At 40.3% G+C, this 19,753-nt stretch overlaps 1 protein-coding gene across 2 annotated transcripts in view; it reads left to right on the top strand.

The window, feature by feature from the left end:
* The window catches only part of MCF2 (MCF.2 cell line derived transforming sequence), a 68,797-nt gene extending 49,937 nt beyond the window's left edge, over nucleotides 1-18,860 (top strand). For both annotated transcript variants that reach the window (XM_029930913.1, XM_029930912.1), the window contains 8 exons: nucleotides 1,071-1,163; nucleotides 2,485-2,563; nucleotides 3,110-3,176; nucleotides 5,054-5,163; nucleotides 7,537-7,649; nucleotides 10,782-10,894; nucleotides 11,784-11,885; nucleotides 17,138-18,860. In XM_029930913.1, the coding sequence (XP_029786773.1) occupies nucleotides 1,071-1,163; nucleotides 2,485-2,563; nucleotides 3,110-3,176; nucleotides 5,054-5,163; nucleotides 7,537-7,649; nucleotides 10,782-10,894; nucleotides 11,784-11,885; nucleotides 17,138-17,153 (693 nt within the window). In that variant the 3' untranslated portion in view covers nucleotides 17,154-18,860. The remainder of the gene's footprint in view (nucleotides 1-1,070; nucleotides 1,164-2,484; nucleotides 2,564-3,109; nucleotides 3,177-5,053; nucleotides 5,164-7,536; nucleotides 7,650-10,781; nucleotides 10,895-11,783; nucleotides 11,886-17,137) is intronic.
* Nucleotides 18,861-19,753: the final 893 nt, after the last annotated feature.

The raw sequence follows: 19,753 nt of genomic DNA, 5'->3' as shown, positions 1-19,753 counted from the left end.
CTTTCCTGTGATATGGTGACCTCACTAGCAGTACTTTTAATGCTTATCAACTCTGATTAGTGCTGTTTGGGGGACTTGTAAATGGAACAGAGAATGACATATTCCTTTAGATAATTAGATGGGAATTGAACAAAAAGAGAAGGCAGAAGAGGGCTGAAAGAGAATGGGTGTGTGAGGGAGTGAAAATGCACAAAATAGAATGAACCAAGCTATTAGCCTCACAGGATGAAAGAAAATGGACGGGTTTGTGCTTTGCATATGAGAAGTTTGGGGCACCTGCGTGACTCAGTCGGCTAAGCATCTGACTCTTGATTTTGGTCAGACCATGATCTCATAATTTTTGAGTTTGAGCCGCACATCTCTGCACTGACAGTGTGGAGCCTGCTTGGGATTCTCTCTCGCTCTCTGCCCCTACCCCGCTCGAGCTCTCTGTCTCTCTCTCTCAAAACTAAATACATAAATATGAAAAAAATTTATTGCTGTCTACAAGAAGATCTCAGTGTCCTACAGCAGATCATTTGTGTTCCAGAGAGGCTGGTGGCAATAGAGGGGACCCTTGTGTACCTTGCTGGGTTTCCCCCACCCCATAAATTGGATATTTATCGCTTATAAGGCTCCTACCGAGAAAAGCAATAATCTGTAAGATAAATTTATCTGACGAATGATTATTAAAAGTAACCATTTAAATTAATTTCAGATGAACTTTTTTATTGATATTTAATTACTTTTAGTTCTGTGTTGACACAATAATTTGTTTTAATAGTGTACAGTTAATTTGTAACAGGATTCGATCTTACGGAGGGGCGGAGAATAGTTGGAGGTTCAGATTTGTAACATTTGTTCCGCTCACGGGGATGAAGCATGTAATCTATACTATAAGTGCATGGTCCCGTGAAAACATTTAAATACTCAGGTCTGTGGTTGGATTTATCATTTCATTTGCTTGAATACAAAATCTGTATTTTACCAAGGGAGAAATTCTGTTTCACTTAGAATGTGATGAGTGTAGGTGAATGTGATTTCATATTCCAAATAAAACGCTCCTGAAACTTTTGACTAAAATATTGTAGATGGATGACGTCGGCATCAGCGAATATGTAAAAGGAGATAACCGCAAGTTTGAAATCTGGTACGCTGACAAGGAAGAAGTTTATATTGTCCAGGTTGGTCATTTAAGAATCATTCTAGAAGCTATAACCTGCGTTAACATAGAAAAGTGTGAATTTGCAAACAAAAGCAATTTTGGTTCCATTATAAAAGTTCTCATCCCTTTCACTTTGGTCACTAAAATATTATTTAATATATTTTGTGATGTAATTAAGCATTTTTTCAGTAGCACATGTTTTCTTTAACTCGAGATGTGCTGGTGGTGCTTTCTAGGGCTTTGGGTTTTTAAATACATTTTTTTAAAGTTTATTTATTTATTTTGAGAGAGAGCACAAGCAAGGGAGGGCAGAGAGCAGGAGAGACAGAATCCCAAGCAGGCTCCACGCCATTGGCACATATACTTGATGTGGGGTTCAAACTCACAAACTGTGGCAAGAGGCAGATGCTTAACGGACTGTGCCACACGGGCACCCCTCTACGTCTTTGAGCTTTTACAACTACATTAGGATGCTTATCAACCGAAGCTGATAGCCAAGAACTTGGCAGGACTTCTCTGTCCCTGTCAAGGCATCTAGAGTCACAGATTTCTCATCGTTCTGAGTTCCTCTTGTGGTTGGCATTCCGATTGCGAGATACAGTGCTGGGACAGTTCCGATTTGATCATTGTCGCTCCAAAATTTGCTTAAGAGCACATTTATCATGATGAAAAAAATAAACTTGAAAATATGCTTAAAGCCCCAGCGTGATGTGCTATATGGTCCAACCTGTTTCAAGGAGGGGAGAGGAAGGAGAACATTTTGAGAGGAGGCGATCATTGCAATAAGTATCATATCATGACTTGTGACCTGTGAATGTGCTGTTATCGTTGAAATGGCTCAGTGTTGTTGCTTCATTTTGGTTCTGTGTTAGGTGACTAGAATTCAGAAAAATACCTGTTCTTGGTTTGATTTACATATAAGACTTTCTGCTGCCCTTTTACCAACTGGTAAGTGGGTCAAGAGTACAGTAGATTATCTTCTCAGAAACAGGAGAACTTGTTTCATTTTACCAACATTAAACATAAAGACATTTATATTTTTTAAAGAACCCTCCTACAAAGGAAAAATAAGTTAGATTACATTTCGGTTTTTCTCTGAGCATTATTTATTTTTCCACGCAAGCATTCTTTTTTAAGGGCAGTTTCAAAATGGCGTTGACTACATGTAATCTGATGGCTACTTACTTCTTAGAAGTTTTAAGAATCAAAATGGTAGAGTTTGAACTTGGTGCTTTACAATGTAGATCATGTTTGATACACTTAGTTACGTTTGTTTTGTTAAGAAGCGTTCTTTTGCAAAGGTAACCTGTCCTTTCCTCCCCCCTTTTTAAAATCTTCAGGCTCCGAATGTCGATGTGAAAATGACATGGTTAAAAGAGATAAGAACTATTTTGCTGAAGCAACAGGAACTTATGATAGGTAATTTCAAGCACGCATTCTTCAGAACAAGAAGTACAGTGACAACTCATTGACTCAGGTTTTGTGATCATTTGTACAGGGACTAGGGCTGATATTTACTTTATACTATTTATAGTGAAAGGGTTTGTTAAACTAATTAGTAGAAGAGCCAGGTTCAAGGGGTTGTTTAAACTCTCTTGGAGAATGAACTTTACACTAGCAAGTGAACTCCAGTGCTTGAGAAGTAACTCAGCAAACTAACTGAATTAACCCTGAGTCCTTCCCGTGAGTCAACTCTGCCAAGGACATCATGTAATGTGTTCATGGTGATGGTTAGAGTTCTAAACTTGAATTTCTTGATAAACTACATAGTTCAGTCCTTTTCCATATCTCAAATCCAGGTTGGCCTTTCCCCCCTGGTTATTTCAAGTCGGTGAAGGCTAATTCTAATGGGAATGGGATGTGTGTGTATGTGTACATGTGCGTGCACGTGTGCAGGCCGTTGGTATTCACGGAAGAGGTGTGGCCTATGAATGATGCTCCCATAAGCTTTGTTTTCTTTCACAGTTAAAAAACGAAAGCAACATAACCAGCTAACAGAACAGGATCGGCTTTCTTCTCAGCAGAATGATGCGTAAGTGATTATTCTTTAAGAAATATCACTCCTGCAATCTTCTGTTTTCCGTAGGTACACAAGATGATGTCATTATAAAGTATCTCAGACATAAACTATCCTCTCTTTTAGGAGTAAGTCATCAAATTCCAGAAATCCATCATCTTCTCAGCTCTGTCCTTATACTTGGAGCCTAATGGTCCTTAATATTATCCCATAGTTCCCCTGGATGTTAAAAATTATATGAGAGTCTGGGCTAATTTTTATTTTATTTTATTCTATTTATCTATCTACCTGTTTATTTATTGAGAGAGAATGTGTATGAGCACATGAGCACAGGAGGTGCAGAGGGAGAGGGAGAGAGAGGGAGAATCTCCAACAGGTTCCACACCCAGCACAGAGCCATACACCAGACTTAATCCCACGGTCACGCCGAAATTAAGAGTGAGACGCCTAACCAACTGAGACACCTGGACACCCCTGAGCTAAGTTTTAAACATGATTACAAATGCTTTGTCCTCAGTATATCCTGAGGGGAGTGGCGTGTGGGCAAAAAGTGGCTGCACTCGTGGCTTTCCGTTCAAAGCAATTTTGGTCACCTTCAATCCGATTGGAGAAAGAGCGTTGTAGGAAGGACGAAGGACTGGCAGGCACGGGCGCACGGAGGAGGAGCCGTGCTGAAATAGAACGATTCCTGATGACGTTATTTAAGCACCTGGATCCGTCCATGTTCACTGTTAGTCCTTAGATTTTTCAGTTACACGAACCAATAAATTCCTCCTTTTATGGGATTTTCTGTTTACATTTATCCAACTGTATTGAATTATAGTCAACCATTAAAAATGATATATATTTAAGGAGTAGAACTTGGTTTCTGTACATATATATTGTGAACTATTAATCCCAACCATTCTTCTTTGTCTGTGTCAGAAGAACATTTAAGGTCTGCCTCTTAGCGGGGGCGCCTGAGGGGCTCAGTCCGTTAGGCGTCTAACTCTTGGTTTTGGCTCAGGTTATGATCTCATGGTTCTTGAGTTCGAGCCCCGTGTCGTCGGGCTTCATGCTGGTGGCACAGAACCTGCTTGGGATATATTTTCTTTCTTTCTTTCTTTCTTTCTTTCTTTCTTTCTTTCTTTCTTTCTTTCTTTCTTTCTTTCTTTCTTTCTTTTTCTTTCTTTCTTTCTTTCTTTCTTTCTTTCTTTCTTTCTTTCTTTCTCACTCGCTCTCGCAGAATACATAAATGAACTTTTAAAAAATTATATAAAAAATCTACCTCTTAGCAAATTTCAAGCACATAATACAGCACATAATAAGAATTTTAAGCAATATACTTGTCACGGGCCCTGAAGGGAGTAAGTTTTTCCCTATGTATTAAAGAGAAATTAAGGGGGAAATCAGCTCTTTGAATGATTCTTAGAGCATGTTCTTTTTATTTTATTTATTTATTGTTTATTAATAGTTAATTGTCAAGTTTGTTTCCATACAACACCCAGTGCTCTTCCCTACAAGTGCCCCCCACCATGACCATCACCCCCCTTCCCCTTCCCCCCTCCCTCTTCAGCCCTCGGTTTGTTCTCACAATTCAAAGGTCTCTCATGATTTGCCTCCCTCCCTCTCCCCAACTCTCTCCCCCTTTTCCCCTTCCCATGGTCCCCTGCCAGGTCTCTCCTGTTAGACCTATGAGTGCAAACATATGGTATCTGTCCTTCTCTGCCTGACTTATTTGACTTAGCATGACACCCTCGAGGTCCATCCACTTTGCTACACATGGCCAGATTTCATTCTTTCTCAGAGCATGTTCTTAGCACACGAGATCAGTGGAAAAATTTCCATTTTTAGTTTCTTGTTACTCTTGAAATATATAAAAGCTCACTTATTTTACCCATTGACTATTTCAGAAGGCAACACAGAGCTTTTACGGGTGCGGAGGAAACCGAATCGGAACACTGCGGCGCAATGGTGGACATCCATGAGGCCTCCCCGTTGCTTGGGGCCGAGGCAAACACAGGTATGCATAGCGATCACGTGAAGGTAAGACGCTTGGCCGTGCGCACTGTTTCCTCCCATTGCTAATTTGGAAGATCTACATGTCTACTACCTTAGTATAAAGAAAGCAAAATTGACCCGTTTTCCTAAGACCCTTTTGTTTTCCATGTGCAAGGTAACTGTGGTGGGCCCTGCAGCCTGGGGGGTGTCAAAGCGATGCCTGGACTGGTAGCATCAGCACCATGTGGGAATTTTCAAGGAAGACGTTCTCGGCGTCTGCCCCAGACCTTCTGAGTCAGAAACTCTGGGAGTGAGACCTGGCCATTTGTGGTTTAACATGTTTTCCATGTGGTTCTTTTTTTTTTTTTCTTAATTTTGTTAATGTTTACTTTTGAGAGAGACAGACAGACAGAGTGTGAATAGGGGAGGGGCAGAGAAAGAGGGAGACACAGAATCGGAAGCAGGCTTCAGGCTCTGGGCTGTCAGAACAGAGTTAGACACTGGGCTCGAACTCACGAACTGTGAGATCATGACCTGAGTTGAAGTGGGACGTTTAACCGACTGAGCCCCCCAGGCACCCCACCATGTCATTCTTTCCAGTGTATGCTCAAGTGTGGGAGCCTTGGCTACGTAGGACAGAGATGAAGAAAACATATCTGGGCTTCAAGGAATGTACGCCTCACTCACCATTGTTGTAATGAATAGAGAAGTGTCATTTACAGCTAGAATATTTATTTTTTTGCAAATGTCATTTAAGCTGATTTCAGACAAGCTGTTTAATTCAACAAATATAACACGGGCCGTGTGACAGGAACTGTGCAAACCTTTGGGCACACAGTCTATTTAAGATACACTCAGTTGCGGGGCGCCTGCGTGGCTCAGTCGGTTACGCCTCCAACTCTTGATCTTAGCTCAGGTCTTGATCTCAAGGGCATGAGTTCAAGCCCCGTTTTGGGCCCTGCTCTGGGTGTGAAGCCTACCTAAAAAAAGAAAAATACACTCAGTGGCCATCCCTATGAAACCAGGAGAGTAGAAAGATAATTCAACAGGTGATTACAGTGTTACAATAGAGAAATATAATAGATTGCCATAGGAGCACCCAGCAGGGTCATCTACACAACTCTGAGATAAACAGCATAGCCTTTTGCAGAGAAATGCTTAACAGATGTCTGATACTTGATACTTAAATATGACGGTCCTCAGTCTGGAGGAGTTCTCTACTAGTTGAAGAGAAGCAAGGAATGACAACCTTGTCCAACTGAAAGTCACTTCTCTTAGGCCATCTATGCCATGGCCCCTTGAACAGTCAGGAGAGAGCCTAGTAGGGTTGCCTTCGTTTGCCCGATGGATGAAGAAACCAAGTTAGAGAAATTCCACATGACTTTTTCCAAGTTAACATGAATAGTTTAGTGTGGCCAAGATGAAGTTCTGTTCTTTGCATGTATTAGATTGCTTAATCTGTATTAGTTCAATATATTTTTATTTTATTTTTTATTGTTTTTATTAATTTTCTTGAGAGAGAGAGTAAAAACCAGGGAGTGGCAGAGAGAAAGGGAGACAGGATCAGAAGTGGGCCCTATGCTGTCAGCACAGAGCCTGATGTGGGGCTCAAACTCCACAAACCACGAGATCATGACCTGAGCAGAAGTTGGACATTTAACCGACTGAGCCGCCCAGGCGCACCTTTAATTTTTTTTAGATTTTTTTTAGTGTTTATTTTTGAGAGAGAGAGAGAGAGAGAGAGAGAGAGAGAGAGAGAAAGAAAGATAATGAGCATGAGCATGGGAGGGGCAGAGAGAGGGAGACACAGAATGTGAAGCAGGCATCAGGCTCTATGCTGACCTGATGCAGGGCTCGAACTCATGAACCACAAGATCATGACCTGAGCCAAAGTCGGATGCTTAAATGACTGCCCCTAATATATTTTATGAAATCAGCACCTCTTACACAGAGGGCTCTAATGGATATACAATGTATAACCCATAGTCTTTGCCTAATAAGGAGGTAAGACAGGTCAAAGATAATATTAGTAGGTAGGATGTTGTAAGTGCTGTTTGTTTAGGACCAGTAGAAAGTCCGTAGGAAGAAACTTAGGAAGGGATTATATTCTGTAAGAAAGGGTCAGTGTTTTCTGGAATGTGATTTAACTTGTTATTTTTAATAACTCTCCTGCCAACTCCAAATTGAAACTATCCTAAGAAGTAAGAGAAGTATATGACATTGGAGGCCCTTTCTGAAATACCAGAAATTCTAGGATAGTACAGTCTAATTGGAGGTTTTTATTATATAAAGATACTATTCTGGGCCATTGAAGGATTGTAGTTAGTTTTACATCACTCCCTGTGGTAGACCAGCACCATTAAGGAACTGCCCCTCCCCCATGTTTTTCTTCTAGTTTGGACCCAGATGGCATCACCTGCAGAAATTTCTGAAGACCCTGACAAGTGGTCAAGCGACTATTTATATTCTTCTTATGATGACAATGAAGAAGAAGAAAGGCTCCTAATGGTCAGTAACGACATATTCAAGTCAATAAATACATAAAAATGGTTGGGGCAGTTTGACTGATGCAGTAGGGAGGCATGTGAGGGCAGTGTTCTGTCCATGCCCTTGACGCTCTGTCTTAGCCAGAAGATTTGAAACCAGGCTCACCACGAACAGTCCGTAGTAAGCACTTCCCTCTGCAGGTAGAACTGGTTTGGGCTTATGCGTGGTGCTCCTCATGAAATTGATGGGGCGTCTGGCCCATCATTCCAACTCGGTGTACACGGACCAATTTTATCTTTTGTGGAACTTCACCACTGTCTTCAATCTCAGAGGCAGAGCTAAAAACCATAGAGCACGGGAGACTTGAATCTACTTGAATGATCAGTTGAGATTCCAGATCGGAAACCCTGGGGCAGAAACGTTACACGTATGACACCATTCGATGACATCTGCGGAATGTATTTTAGTGGGTTGCCAAAACGTGTTAATGATGCCAAATCGGCATAACAGGGTGAGGGAGCACCCTGTAAAACTAAAGGAGTTGGCTTTATAGTAAAAGTAACTTTGAGAAGAAATAGTGTGTGGTGTGGTTAAGATCCTAGCAGAGTATTAGGAGGGGGGCGATTAGGACTGTTTAGGGTTAGATCCACAATTTTCTGAAGTCGGCAGCTTGGAGCGTGGGGATGCTGCTATGTGGTGGACCCTCCTTGGTGCCCTTCAGAAGGGCAAATGCAATTCGGCCTTTCTGATGTTGGCTTAAAGGAGTGATTGCATGGATAGTCGTGGAGCTGTGTAACCTTAACCCTGGAATGCTTTCTTTAAAAAAGTAACACAATTAGGAGCATGTGGGTGGCCCAGTTGGCGAGACATCTGACTTCGGCCCAGGTCTTGATCTCGTTCTTGGGTTCGGGTCCCGCATCGGGCCCTGTCCTGTCAGTGCAGACCCCACTTTGGATCCTCTGTCTCCCTCTCCCTCTACACTGTGCTCGCTCTCGCTCGCTCTCTCTCTCTCTCTCTCTCTCTCTCCCTCCCTCTCTCTCCCTCTCAAAAATAAATAAACATTAAAAAAAGTAACAGAATATTCTTTCCCTGAATGAAACAGTGACCATGATACATATTTGGATAGTAGTTTCCTCAATTAAATACTGTCTGAGGACAGGAGAGAGAGTTGTTCCAATGTGAGCAAAAATCCAGAGGAAGCCAGTTTGGGTTTAAATGTTTTCTGCAGACGCTCTGTGAAGGACTCAGCAGACACTACCAAGGCGCTGAGTCAGCATTTTCCCAGTTCTGGTGTCAGAAACGAAGCACATAGGCGGAGTTGATTGCTCCTTTCATCACAGGGGGTGGGAATGGAGAAAACCCCGTATCTCTCCTCACAGTCATTACCAAAGTTGTGCTACTAAGGAGAACATGTGAGAGAGCAATGCAGTACGTCCTATATGTCACCCCACCACTGCCACCCCTCCAAATACCCCCACAACCAAAAAGCAGAATGAGTGGCGGTGAGCCACTCTGTTAGCCTGATGAAAAGTACTGCTCAAAAGATGTTTGGCTCAAGTGACGTGGATGTTGTTTTCGGGTTAATGCCTTGGCTTGTGCAAAGAATCGATACCACATAACTCTTTCATTTAAAGGATTTTAAGTTACGGTATTCTTTTGGAAATGCCTGTCTTCAATGGGTAAGATGCTGTGTGCTGGAAAAAATCTTTATCTCAGGACACCAAAGGTGTCCTTTGGACTTGGAGTGCCTGGCTGGCTCTGACGGTGGAGCGCGCGACTCTTGATCTCAGAGTTGTGAGTTCAAGCCCCACGTTGGGTGCAGAGATTACTTGAAAATAAAGTCTTGTGTTCTTTTTAAGTTTGTTTGTTTATTTGTTTATTTATTTATTTATTTTGAGAGCACAAGCACAAGCCGGGGGCGGCGCAGAAAGAAAGAGGAGAGACAGAACCCCAAGCAGGCTCTGCGCTGATGCGGGGCTCGATGCCATGAACTGCAAGACCATGACCTGAGCTGAAATCCAGAGTCGCGTGCTTAACTGACTAAGCCACCCAGGCGCCCCAAGATTACTTAAAAATAAAATCTTAAAGAATACTTTTCGACTTGAAAATTATTTCTTCTCTGTCTACTTTGTAGTGAAGTACAATCGGTGTGCCTTAGATAATTTAGCTTCTTAATGAATCAAGTTCACATGATAGCTGTCAAAAGATTAAGGCCAAGTAAAGCACAACAGTATGGTTTAATGCACTTTTCTGGACCTGAGCTTCTGTGTTCATTACTTTTTCCTGTGCAAAATGATATAAATCCCAGAAGTCATTTTGAGGGTGTTAGTCGGTCTTTGTTCAGGGCCACTGCCTTTTGTATGTGCCTAGATTAATTTTCCATGAGAGGAGTTTACAAGTAACAATATTGAAAAATTATTTGCACACTGGGTTTTTTTTTATATAGATTTATGCTTTTTTTTAAAGTTTATTTATGTTGAGAGAGAGAGAGAAAGCAAGCGTGGGAGAGGGGTAGAGAAAGAGAGAGAGACAGAATCCCAAGCAGGCTCTTGAGCACAGAGCCTGATGCAGAGCTCGAACTCACGAAACTGTGAGATCATGACCTGAGCCAAAATCAAGAGTCAGACACTTAACTGACTGAGCCACCCAGGTGCCCCATGGATTTGTGCTTATAGTTCATATAAGTTAAATTCATTGTGCTCTGTTATTTGCTGTGTAGTTCATGCTGTACTTCTCTTTTTGCAAATAAAAATGAATTCTTCAGATTCAATAAACCCAGGTTTGCTCATTCCCAATGGGCTACTGCAGCCACCACTATTCCCACTGAAGTGAAGAGTAAATTCTTTTTTTACAATTTTTTTTAACTGTTTACTCATTTTTGAGAGAGAGACAGAGTGTGATCAAGGGAAGGGCAGAGAGAGAGGGGGACACAGAATCTAAAGCAGGCTCCAGGCTCTGAGCTGTCAGCACAGAGCCTAACGCAGGGCTTGAACTCACAGACCACAAGATCAAGACTTGAGCTGAAGTTGGACACTTAACCGACTGAGCCACCCAGGCGCCCCAAGAGTGAATTCTTTACGTCATAGAGCATGCAGTTACACAAGCCATTTGACAATCAAATGTGTAATGTGATTTCTCAAAACAACCTTATAGTCTCCAGGCAATTACAAAACCCTAGCAGATGGCAGGAAGCGAGGCCCAGAAGACCTCCCGATCAGAAATGGAGAGGTCTTTCAGTTTCTCCATGAAGATGCTGAAGGTCAATGGTAGGTGTGTTCTCAGTGCTTATGGTGACCTTTGCCGGGGCCATACGGATATCTAATCAAATGTCCCGCTTTACTTGTATCTTTGTTATACAGTCTCCAGAAGCAGAAATATCACATTTCTTATCAGTATCTCATTTTCATTGCTTCAGCTATGCCTGTATAGCTCACTGAAAGGAATGTTAACCTTTGGTGAGTGACACATGCTTTGAAAGAATGACATGCTATGAGTCTGCATGCTTTTTTGGGGTTTACCTTTGGCTCAGACATTTCAGCCGACAGATCATACTATAATTTGGTTGTTGAAGTCATTCATTAATTCATCACATTCTTAATGAATGCCTACTACTGTGTGCCGGGAACCACGCTTTGCTACTTTACAACACAGCCGCCTTCTTTTTGTCAATTCACATATTGACTTTTTGGTCCTACCATTCTATTCTAATACATTTGAGTTCACTTAGCACCAATTGCAAAGATGGTTCTGTCGAATATACTGTGTAATTATAGAGAACCCAAAGTAGGAAGAAAATCTGGTTTGGAAGAGGACTGAATGAAACTTCTATAAATCTTTTGGAACTTTGCTATGAAATAATTCTGTCTTCACCGTGTCAGTAACTTTAACTGAAACACTACATGGAGTGTGTACTTTGACTCTAAAGGTGGATGAGTACACACAAGGGTGAAAAGTAATGATGGATCATTTTGCTAGTAACCTAAGTCCTTTGTAGGTTGCTCAAAGGACTCAAGCACAGTATCATGAAGGTCGTTGAATATATGCAGTAGCTTTGTGAAAATGTGAAATGCAACGCAATGGGTTTGTTGGGTTGGGTGTTTTTTTTGTCGATAGTTTCTATTACCATTGTCGGCTACTAATTCATTTATTATTTAGGTTGGTGAGAAATCTAAACAGAAGAAAAGAAAATCTGATTCCCAGGAATACTTCGCAGATTTTAATCGGGGACTATAGGTTTCGGGAATGCCAAAATTACAGGTATCCTATGAACAGACTGTATACTGATTATTTAAAGGCTAGCATTTTTAAATCTCCACCAGGGATGTAGTCAACCCAGGGAAAGAGCTTCTCTGCACTTAGAAGCAGAGCTGCAAGCATCTCATGTTGGCTAGGGTTTAGTTGTTTTCCTTTAATAGTTTTAAAATAAGAAAGACTTTTTAAAACATGTTAAACTTTTCCCTATGAGGTTGATAGGTATGGAAGAGACTTTCACATACCGTGGTGTCTTGGAAGAGATCCTTCAGGACTAAATACTGATGATGTGCTTGTAAGGAACTAACTTTACTGTCCAAGAATGCTTTGCCAGTGTGTTTTCACCCACTTCTGAGGATGTTGTTTCCTTACGTAAGCTTTTTGCTACACACACACACACACACACACACACACACACACACACGTGCAAACACACACTTGTGTCTGTGTTCAAGACTTAATATATGAAGGTAGCATGAAGTAGTGAGTGCTAACCTAACATTCCCTTCTATTAACCCTACACATAATACATAAGATTTCTGTATTTTAAAATAAACCAGTATTCTTATACATTTTCCCCTATGTAATACTGAACTATCTAGAAAAAGGTATCCCACACAAAAAAAGAAAAGACTTTTAGTGAACATTATTATCATAGGCACATATCTTTTTTTTGAATTCCTAGTTTTGGACTTGTATTTGAATTCTGTATAGGCTCATTTGGAAGAGCATGTGACTCTTGAGATCAGGGTCATGAGTTTAGGCCCCACGTTGCGTATAGAGATTACTTAAAGAAATAAAAATTAAAAAGAAAAGAATTCCAGGCAATAGTATGCTCTGTTGAAATGAATCTAATGTACCAGGATTAACTTTTTGCTTCTCAGTTTCATTTACGATATGAACAAAATCTGCAGGTGACAGGACTCCGTATAAATATCTAGACACATGGGAACCCCACAAATAGGGCCACTTCTTGTTTGTGTTTTTAGGGACTCTAAATCTGGGTCATGTTTCAGAGTTTTTTCCACACTGGTTGTTGAATTATTTTTAGATAATTATTGAATTGCTGAATTATTTACATAATTAGTCTTCAGAAGAGACTGACCTATCTGAACTAGTTGACATTTACTTAAAACCTGCATCTAATGATATACCATTATTTTTTAAAATATAATTTATTGTCAGATTGGTTTCCATACAACACCCAATGCTCATTTCAACAAGTTTCCTCCTCAGTGCCCATCACCCACTTTCCCCTCTCCCCTTCCGCCCCATCAAACCTCAGTTTGTTCTCAGTATTTAAGAGTCTCTTATGGTTTGCCTCCCTCCCTCTCTTTAACATTTTTTCTCCTTTTACCTCTCCCCACACCATTATTTTTAAGTATACATGGAACATTCACCAAGATAGATCATATGCTGGGTCATTAAAATAAAATAAGTCTCAATATGGGGTGCCTGGGTTGCTCAGTCGGCTTTGGCTCAGGTCATGATCTTATGGTTCGTGGGTTCAAGCCCCGCGTCAGGCTCTGTGCTGACAGCTAGCTCAGATTTTGTGTCTCCCTCTCTCTGACCCTCCCCTGCTCACACTGTCTCTCTCTCTCTCTCAAAAATAAATAAAACATTAAATTTTTTAAAAATAAGCCTCAATAAATTTCAGAAGACTGTAATCATATGAAGCATTACATGAGAAATGGATGTCCATGGATCTCTGGATAGTAAAGAATGCACCTCCAAAGAAGATGTGGGACAAAAGAGAGAGCACAAGAGAAATTAGAATTATTTCAAATTGAATGTTTAAATACTCATATTACAAACTTAAAAATCACTGCAATTCACCATATTAATGTAATGGGGGGAATTATGGCCTCCTTTCAATAGATGCACAGAAATGCTTGACAAAAGTCCATGATAAAAACTCTCCCCCACCAGACGAAGAATAAAGGGAATTTCCTCACTCTGATCATGTATGCTCATGAAGAACCACAACTAACATCATACTTAATGGTGAAATATTGGAAACCGTCGCCGTGGGATTGGGAACAAGCCAAGGATATTCACTCTCACCATTTCTCCTATAGCCAGCGCTGTCACTCAAGATAAAGAAATATAGAGGCCAAAATGAAGGGAAGGGGCGGTGCTGTCATACTGAGCCGATCACATATATGTACAAAACCACAAGGAACCTCTACACAAAAAAGCCCTAGTAGAAGTAATAAAATTGTATAAGGCCATAGTATACAAAACCGTTAGAGGCAATGCATTGTAATTCTTGATGCTAGCCACAGAGAGTTGAAAAACCTGTGATATCAATAAACAATACTATTTACATCAGTCATATAAAATGTAGATAGGGATAAATCTAACAACAGATGTCTAAGGCTGCTGTACTGACAACCACAAATCACTGCTGAGATATATTTAAGAGAACCTAATAAAGGAGGAGAGAGACCATGTTTAAGGACCGGAAATCTCAGTGTTGTTAAATCCATTGTCCCCTGGGGCACCTGCGTGTCTCAGTCGGTTGAGTCCAACTCTTGGTTTTGGCTCAGGTCATGATCTCACAGTTCGTGAGTTCAAGTCCTCATTGGGGGCTCTGACAGTGCACAGCTTGCTTGGGATATTCTCTCTCTCTCTCTCTCTCTCTCTCTCTCTCTCTCTCTTCCTTTCTCTCTCTCTCCCTCCCTCCTTCCCTCCCCCCCCCATTTTCGCTTTCTCACGCTCTCAAAGTAAATAAACTTAAAAAAAAATCCATTGTCACCAAATTGACCTAAAGAGTTCATGCACTCAAGATCTGAGCAGCCCTTTTTGGAAAAAAAAAAATACAGGTTTATTCTAAAATGCATATGGACAGGTGCCTGGGTGGCTCGGTCAGTCGAGTGTATGACTCTTTTTTTTTAAATAGTTTATTGAGTGTCTTACTCTTTATTGTGGCTCAGTTCATGATGGTCATGGTCAAAGATCGAGCCCCATGTAGTCTCCACACTGAGTGTGGAGCCTGCTTAATATTCATTCTCTCTCCCCCTTCTCTCTTTATCCTTCCCTTTCTTCCCCCCTCCTCCTCCCTCTTTGCCTTTCTTCCCCACTCATGTTCTCTCTCTCTCAAATAAAAAAATAAATTGCATATGGGAAGGCAAAAAGTCCAAAACAGAAGAATCTCAAAAATCTGGAGGACGTACATATTTGATTTCAAGATTTACTGTAAGGTTACAGTAATGAATAGTGTAGTGTTGATGTAAATGTAGAAAAATAGAGAGTTCTAAAATAGATCCACATGCACACAGTTGAAAAATGTTCAATCAAGGTACCAAGTCAATTGGATGAGGAAAAGAAGGCCGTTTTAACAAATGCTGCTCCAGCAACTGGGTATCCATATCGGAGAAGAAGTGAACCTTCACCCTACATCTCATTCCATGTCCAAAAAGTAATTTGAGTTGGATCATAGACCTGAACATAAAACCCTTAGTAAAAGCTTCTGAAAGCATGGGACAGTATCTTCATAACTTTGAGTAGTTAACAGTTTCTTTCTTGTATCATACAGGCAGAAGAAGCACTAACTAGAAGAGTATCAGACAGAAACGTTGCACATGCTGACTTGAGCACTTCACAGCTTTAGAAACTTGTATCTGTTAGAATAATATGAAATCTGATAAAACTGTGAACACTTTCAGAAGCCAGGTAGTTGTAGCGAATTGCATTTCCCCCCAGATTTCACTGATTCCACCTTCTACATTGAGAAGTTTGAAAATCAACATGGGCAGCTTTCTGCTAACTGCTTTAGGCTTATTTAAATGACGACTGAGCCCCTGGGTGGCTCAGTTGGTTAAGTGACTGGTTCTTGATTTGGGCTCAGGTAATGGTCTCCCAGTTCATGAGATCAAGCCCTGCGTCATATTGGCCTCGACGCTGACAATATGGAGCCTGCCCTGGATTCTCTCCCTCTCCCCCTCCCCTTCCCCCTTCTCAGTAAAATAAATGATTAATGAGAGAAGAAATACAGGAGTCACTTAAAGTACATGCTTGAGAAGCTGTTTAAATTAACATATATAAATCATTTTTTATGAAGTCATTAGAAAACCAATAAAGCCATGTGTGTATTGGAAAATAATGGTGTTTCTTGTGCTCACGGTCTCCAAGATTCAAAACTGAAAACACCAAGTATATTCATCTAGCTTCCATACAATATAGGAGGACTAGGTTTTTCATCACTTGTATCATCATTTTAAATGTAGAGCCAGATTGTCCTCATACTTAATTTAGGACAAAGTTAATTATATTATGTTTTAGCTAACTGAACTATGGGACATGTAAAATTACATATTTGATTAGTTTTCATTTGAAGTGATTCCATTACTGTGACCAGTCAGCATAGCATCAGCGCGTGTCACTACTGTTTGAAAAGCGCGTGTTCGAACAACTTAAATAGGCTTTGGGCCAATGCTTATTTTTCAGACGGTAAAGGGCTTGCTTTATGTTTGTTAAAGTATGTATGCTTTCATTGGCAAAAACCACATTATTCTTTTCCAGTCCCTTTTATTTTCTACCATCAGGATAGTTTTTTAATAGCCTTTTCTTTTTTTCATGTCATTGGGAGGGTCGAAGTAGAATGTATAAATAGATTGACAGACCACCAGCACTTAAAGCATTTATGACTTTCAATGTGGTGTGCTACTAGATCAAGGCTCTGGGTCCCCTTTATCCCTATTCTCTAGAAAGTTCTGACTTAAGGTCTTTTGAAGGTATGCATGCCTTTCCCATAACATGCATTTATGGCTTAAAAGTCTGTTGACACGTTAAAACTCATTGGTAGATTTTTGTTGAATGCTATATAATACCTACCCTCATTGCACTGCATAGAGCAAAATAGTATATTGTGGCCTCCAAAAATGGAATGTGTGCCAAATAGTGGATTAGGAAATTAAAGTTGACCACGCAGGCAACTGTTAACAGCATTTAGGTTTAAAGATAGGTAATAGATATTAGATATTATTTGAAATCTGGCAAATACAGGGTAAAAATCTCTTTGATACACACACACCATAACTCACATAACACTTATGAAGTCTAGTTGTAGGAGATGTGAATTCTGGTGATTTTGCTTCCAGTGACATTATGCCATTCACAAACTAGATGGCTTTAAGAACCAATCTTGTAATAGGATAACACCTTTCATAGCGAAACATACAAGCAAGAGACATCACCTTTGGATTTAGGATGAAACTTTCGAATCCTCACGCTCATCATTCTTCATTATTTTGTAGCTTCTGCTCTGAGTAACACAAGGAAGCTAACTTCCCCTTGAATTAAAGGAGAATGAATAGACTTTTCAAACTAAGATTTCCTTTGGAGGTGTGAACTAGATCCTATTTCTTAAAGGCGTTGCAGTTTCACAGCACGAGAGTCAGGATGATCTGTGCTGCCCGTGACATTCACAGAATCTCCTCAGGGCTGAGGAAGACTTCGTCATCCACACTTTGTCTCATTCTTGCAAGAACCGTCTTCACACCTTCTGCGCCCCTGCTCAGGTGACAAGTGCAGCTTACTTTGCTTCCAAGTAGGGTGTTTCATGGCATACATTCGGACTCCCATCTGAAAACCAGAAATCAATCCCTTGGAGCATTTCCAGGGAAAAACGCTTTACCTTTAATGTTTGGGGTAACTTTTCAGGAACAAAATGAAACTCCAAAGAGAGAAGAGAGATAATCCGAGAGTTTCAACCCCTTTGTTGGCTGATGGATTCTTTCATTGTTTACTTCTGTTATCTGCGGGACTCTAACGTACCAAAGGGCTGTTTTCTGAAGGACCTCTTTTGCACTTTTGGACTGGTATTTAGGGTTGTCAGAGCTGTCTTACGGTTCTGGAAAGATCCAAAGTCAAAAATCCTGCAGTTAGGATGTGTCAAAGTTTACATTTTATGCATTGAAACTTAGATACACCTGTCCCAGCTTTAAGTGAAATAGTCATATTTGCACAGGACGTGTTCCTGTAGCAAAGCTCTACATTCTAAGCTCTTCACTTGCTTTTGCATTTTGTACAAAAGCCTATTCTGCTAAAGATGTTCTTAAGTTATATTGTGTCTCTTCCTAGGGTTTTCCTTTGGTGATCCATGTAGAGATGTCTTTCTTCTAAATATGTAAAAAGCGTGATCACTCGCTTTCAAGCACAGGGCCGGTGTCTGCATGCAGTGTAGAATTTATGCCTGGAGTATTTTCTTTTATGGACCACTGAAGACAAGGATTTGAAATTGCTGCCTTTTGAACCATGGTTTGTGAGTTTTACTGTCATGTTGGCACATTTGGCGCATGGTTTTTGGTTATTGGTTTTACAATAAACAACACAGTAACTCTATTATATAAATAAGTAAGTTTGTGTCTCATGTCAAGATCATGGTTAATGCCAGTGGTATCATTTGCTGTAACAGTTTATGTGACAAACCAATTGTATTTTATTCAAAGGTACCTGCAAATTATAACTCTTGCAATGTCCAATTTGCTGAATTTATGATGGTTGATTTATAAGTCGCTCGTGAAAATGTCCATGAATTTGATATTTCGCTTAAAGCTTCTACGACAAAAACAAGAAAATGAGACTAGTGTACGTGTCTTTTGAGGGCTGACCCTGTGGTTAGAAGACAGACTTAGGAGATAAAATTCTTCATTGATGATGCCCCCTGCACAAACCGTCTTCATTTTTATGGTATTAAACAAGCGATTTTAATCCTTTAAGACAATACTGAGTTCTGTAGATTCAAACATACAGTTATAGTCTTTTAATATCTTAATCACTGTACAATGAATGCTACATTTGTGTATGTATTTGTATATGGAAATGCACTGTATTTGTTTTATTGGGCTATAAATGTGTGTTACTATAAAACATAGCAGCAATTTCCCTTTAAGTCTTCAAAATTTAATTACATTGTAAATGTACTTACAATGTAAATGTACTTGTGTTAATTCCACATTAAAAATATTCAACCCTAAATTTAGTCATGTGTTTTTTTTCAGTTTAGTATAGTATCAATTATCTGTTGAAACCTCCTTTCCTCTCCTTTATTAGTGACACCCTAAAGGCTCCATAAGTAGTTGAGTTAAATGTTTACCTTCAGGTTCATCATAATGCTGTAATAAATAAAACAATGAGAATTAGCCCAACGATAGGCAAATACAATAAAACAGAGAAGAGAAACCAGAAACAAGGTCTTATCATATGGAATTTGCTACGTCATTGGCTATAACATTGCATGTGGGGAAATAGGGGACTGTTTAATAAATGATGCTAAGAAAATTAGGAAAAAAAAATAGATGTCAGCCTTCAGCCTTGCTTCATCCTTAATTCCCTGAGAGACAGCGACAGAGAGATGTGACCAGAATGAGGATAAAATGCTTTGCTCAAAACATTTCTTCACCCAGGGGTGCCTGACTGGCTCAGTCAGAAGAGCATGTGACCCTTAATCTTGGGGTCATGAGTTCAAGCCCCACGTTGGGTGTAGAGACTAGTTAAATAAATAAGAACTTAAATTTTTTTTTCCTGGGGCACCTGGGTGGCTCAGTCGATGAAGTGTCTGACTCTTGATTTCGGCTCGGGTTGTGGTCTTAGAGTTTGTGTGTTGGAGCCTCACATCGGGCTCTGTGCTGGTGGTGCAGAGCCTGCTTGGGATTCTCTGCTTCCCCTTCTCTCTGCCTCTCTCTCACTTGCAATGTCTCATTCTCTCAAAAGAAATAAAGTTAAGAAAAGGTTATAAAAAATTTCTTCCCCCAAATTTGTAGGATAGCTATAAATGAGGTTTCAGGGGTTAGGATAGCTAGCCACATTGATGAGGGGCTGTTTCTACACACTGAAAAAAACCTGCTTTCATATAATGGAGCCCATGGAAA

The sequence above is a fragment of the Suricata suricatta genome, chromosome X (assembly GCF_006229205.1).
Source record: "Suricata suricatta isolate VVHF042 chromosome X, meerkat_22Aug2017_6uvM2_HiC, whole genome shotgun sequence".
Classification (NCBI taxonomy): domain Eukaryota; kingdom Metazoa; phylum Chordata; class Mammalia; order Carnivora; family Herpestidae; genus Suricata; species Suricata suricatta.
Note: the sequence above shows the minus strand (reverse complement) of the source record. Positions and strands in the feature narration are given on the sequence as shown.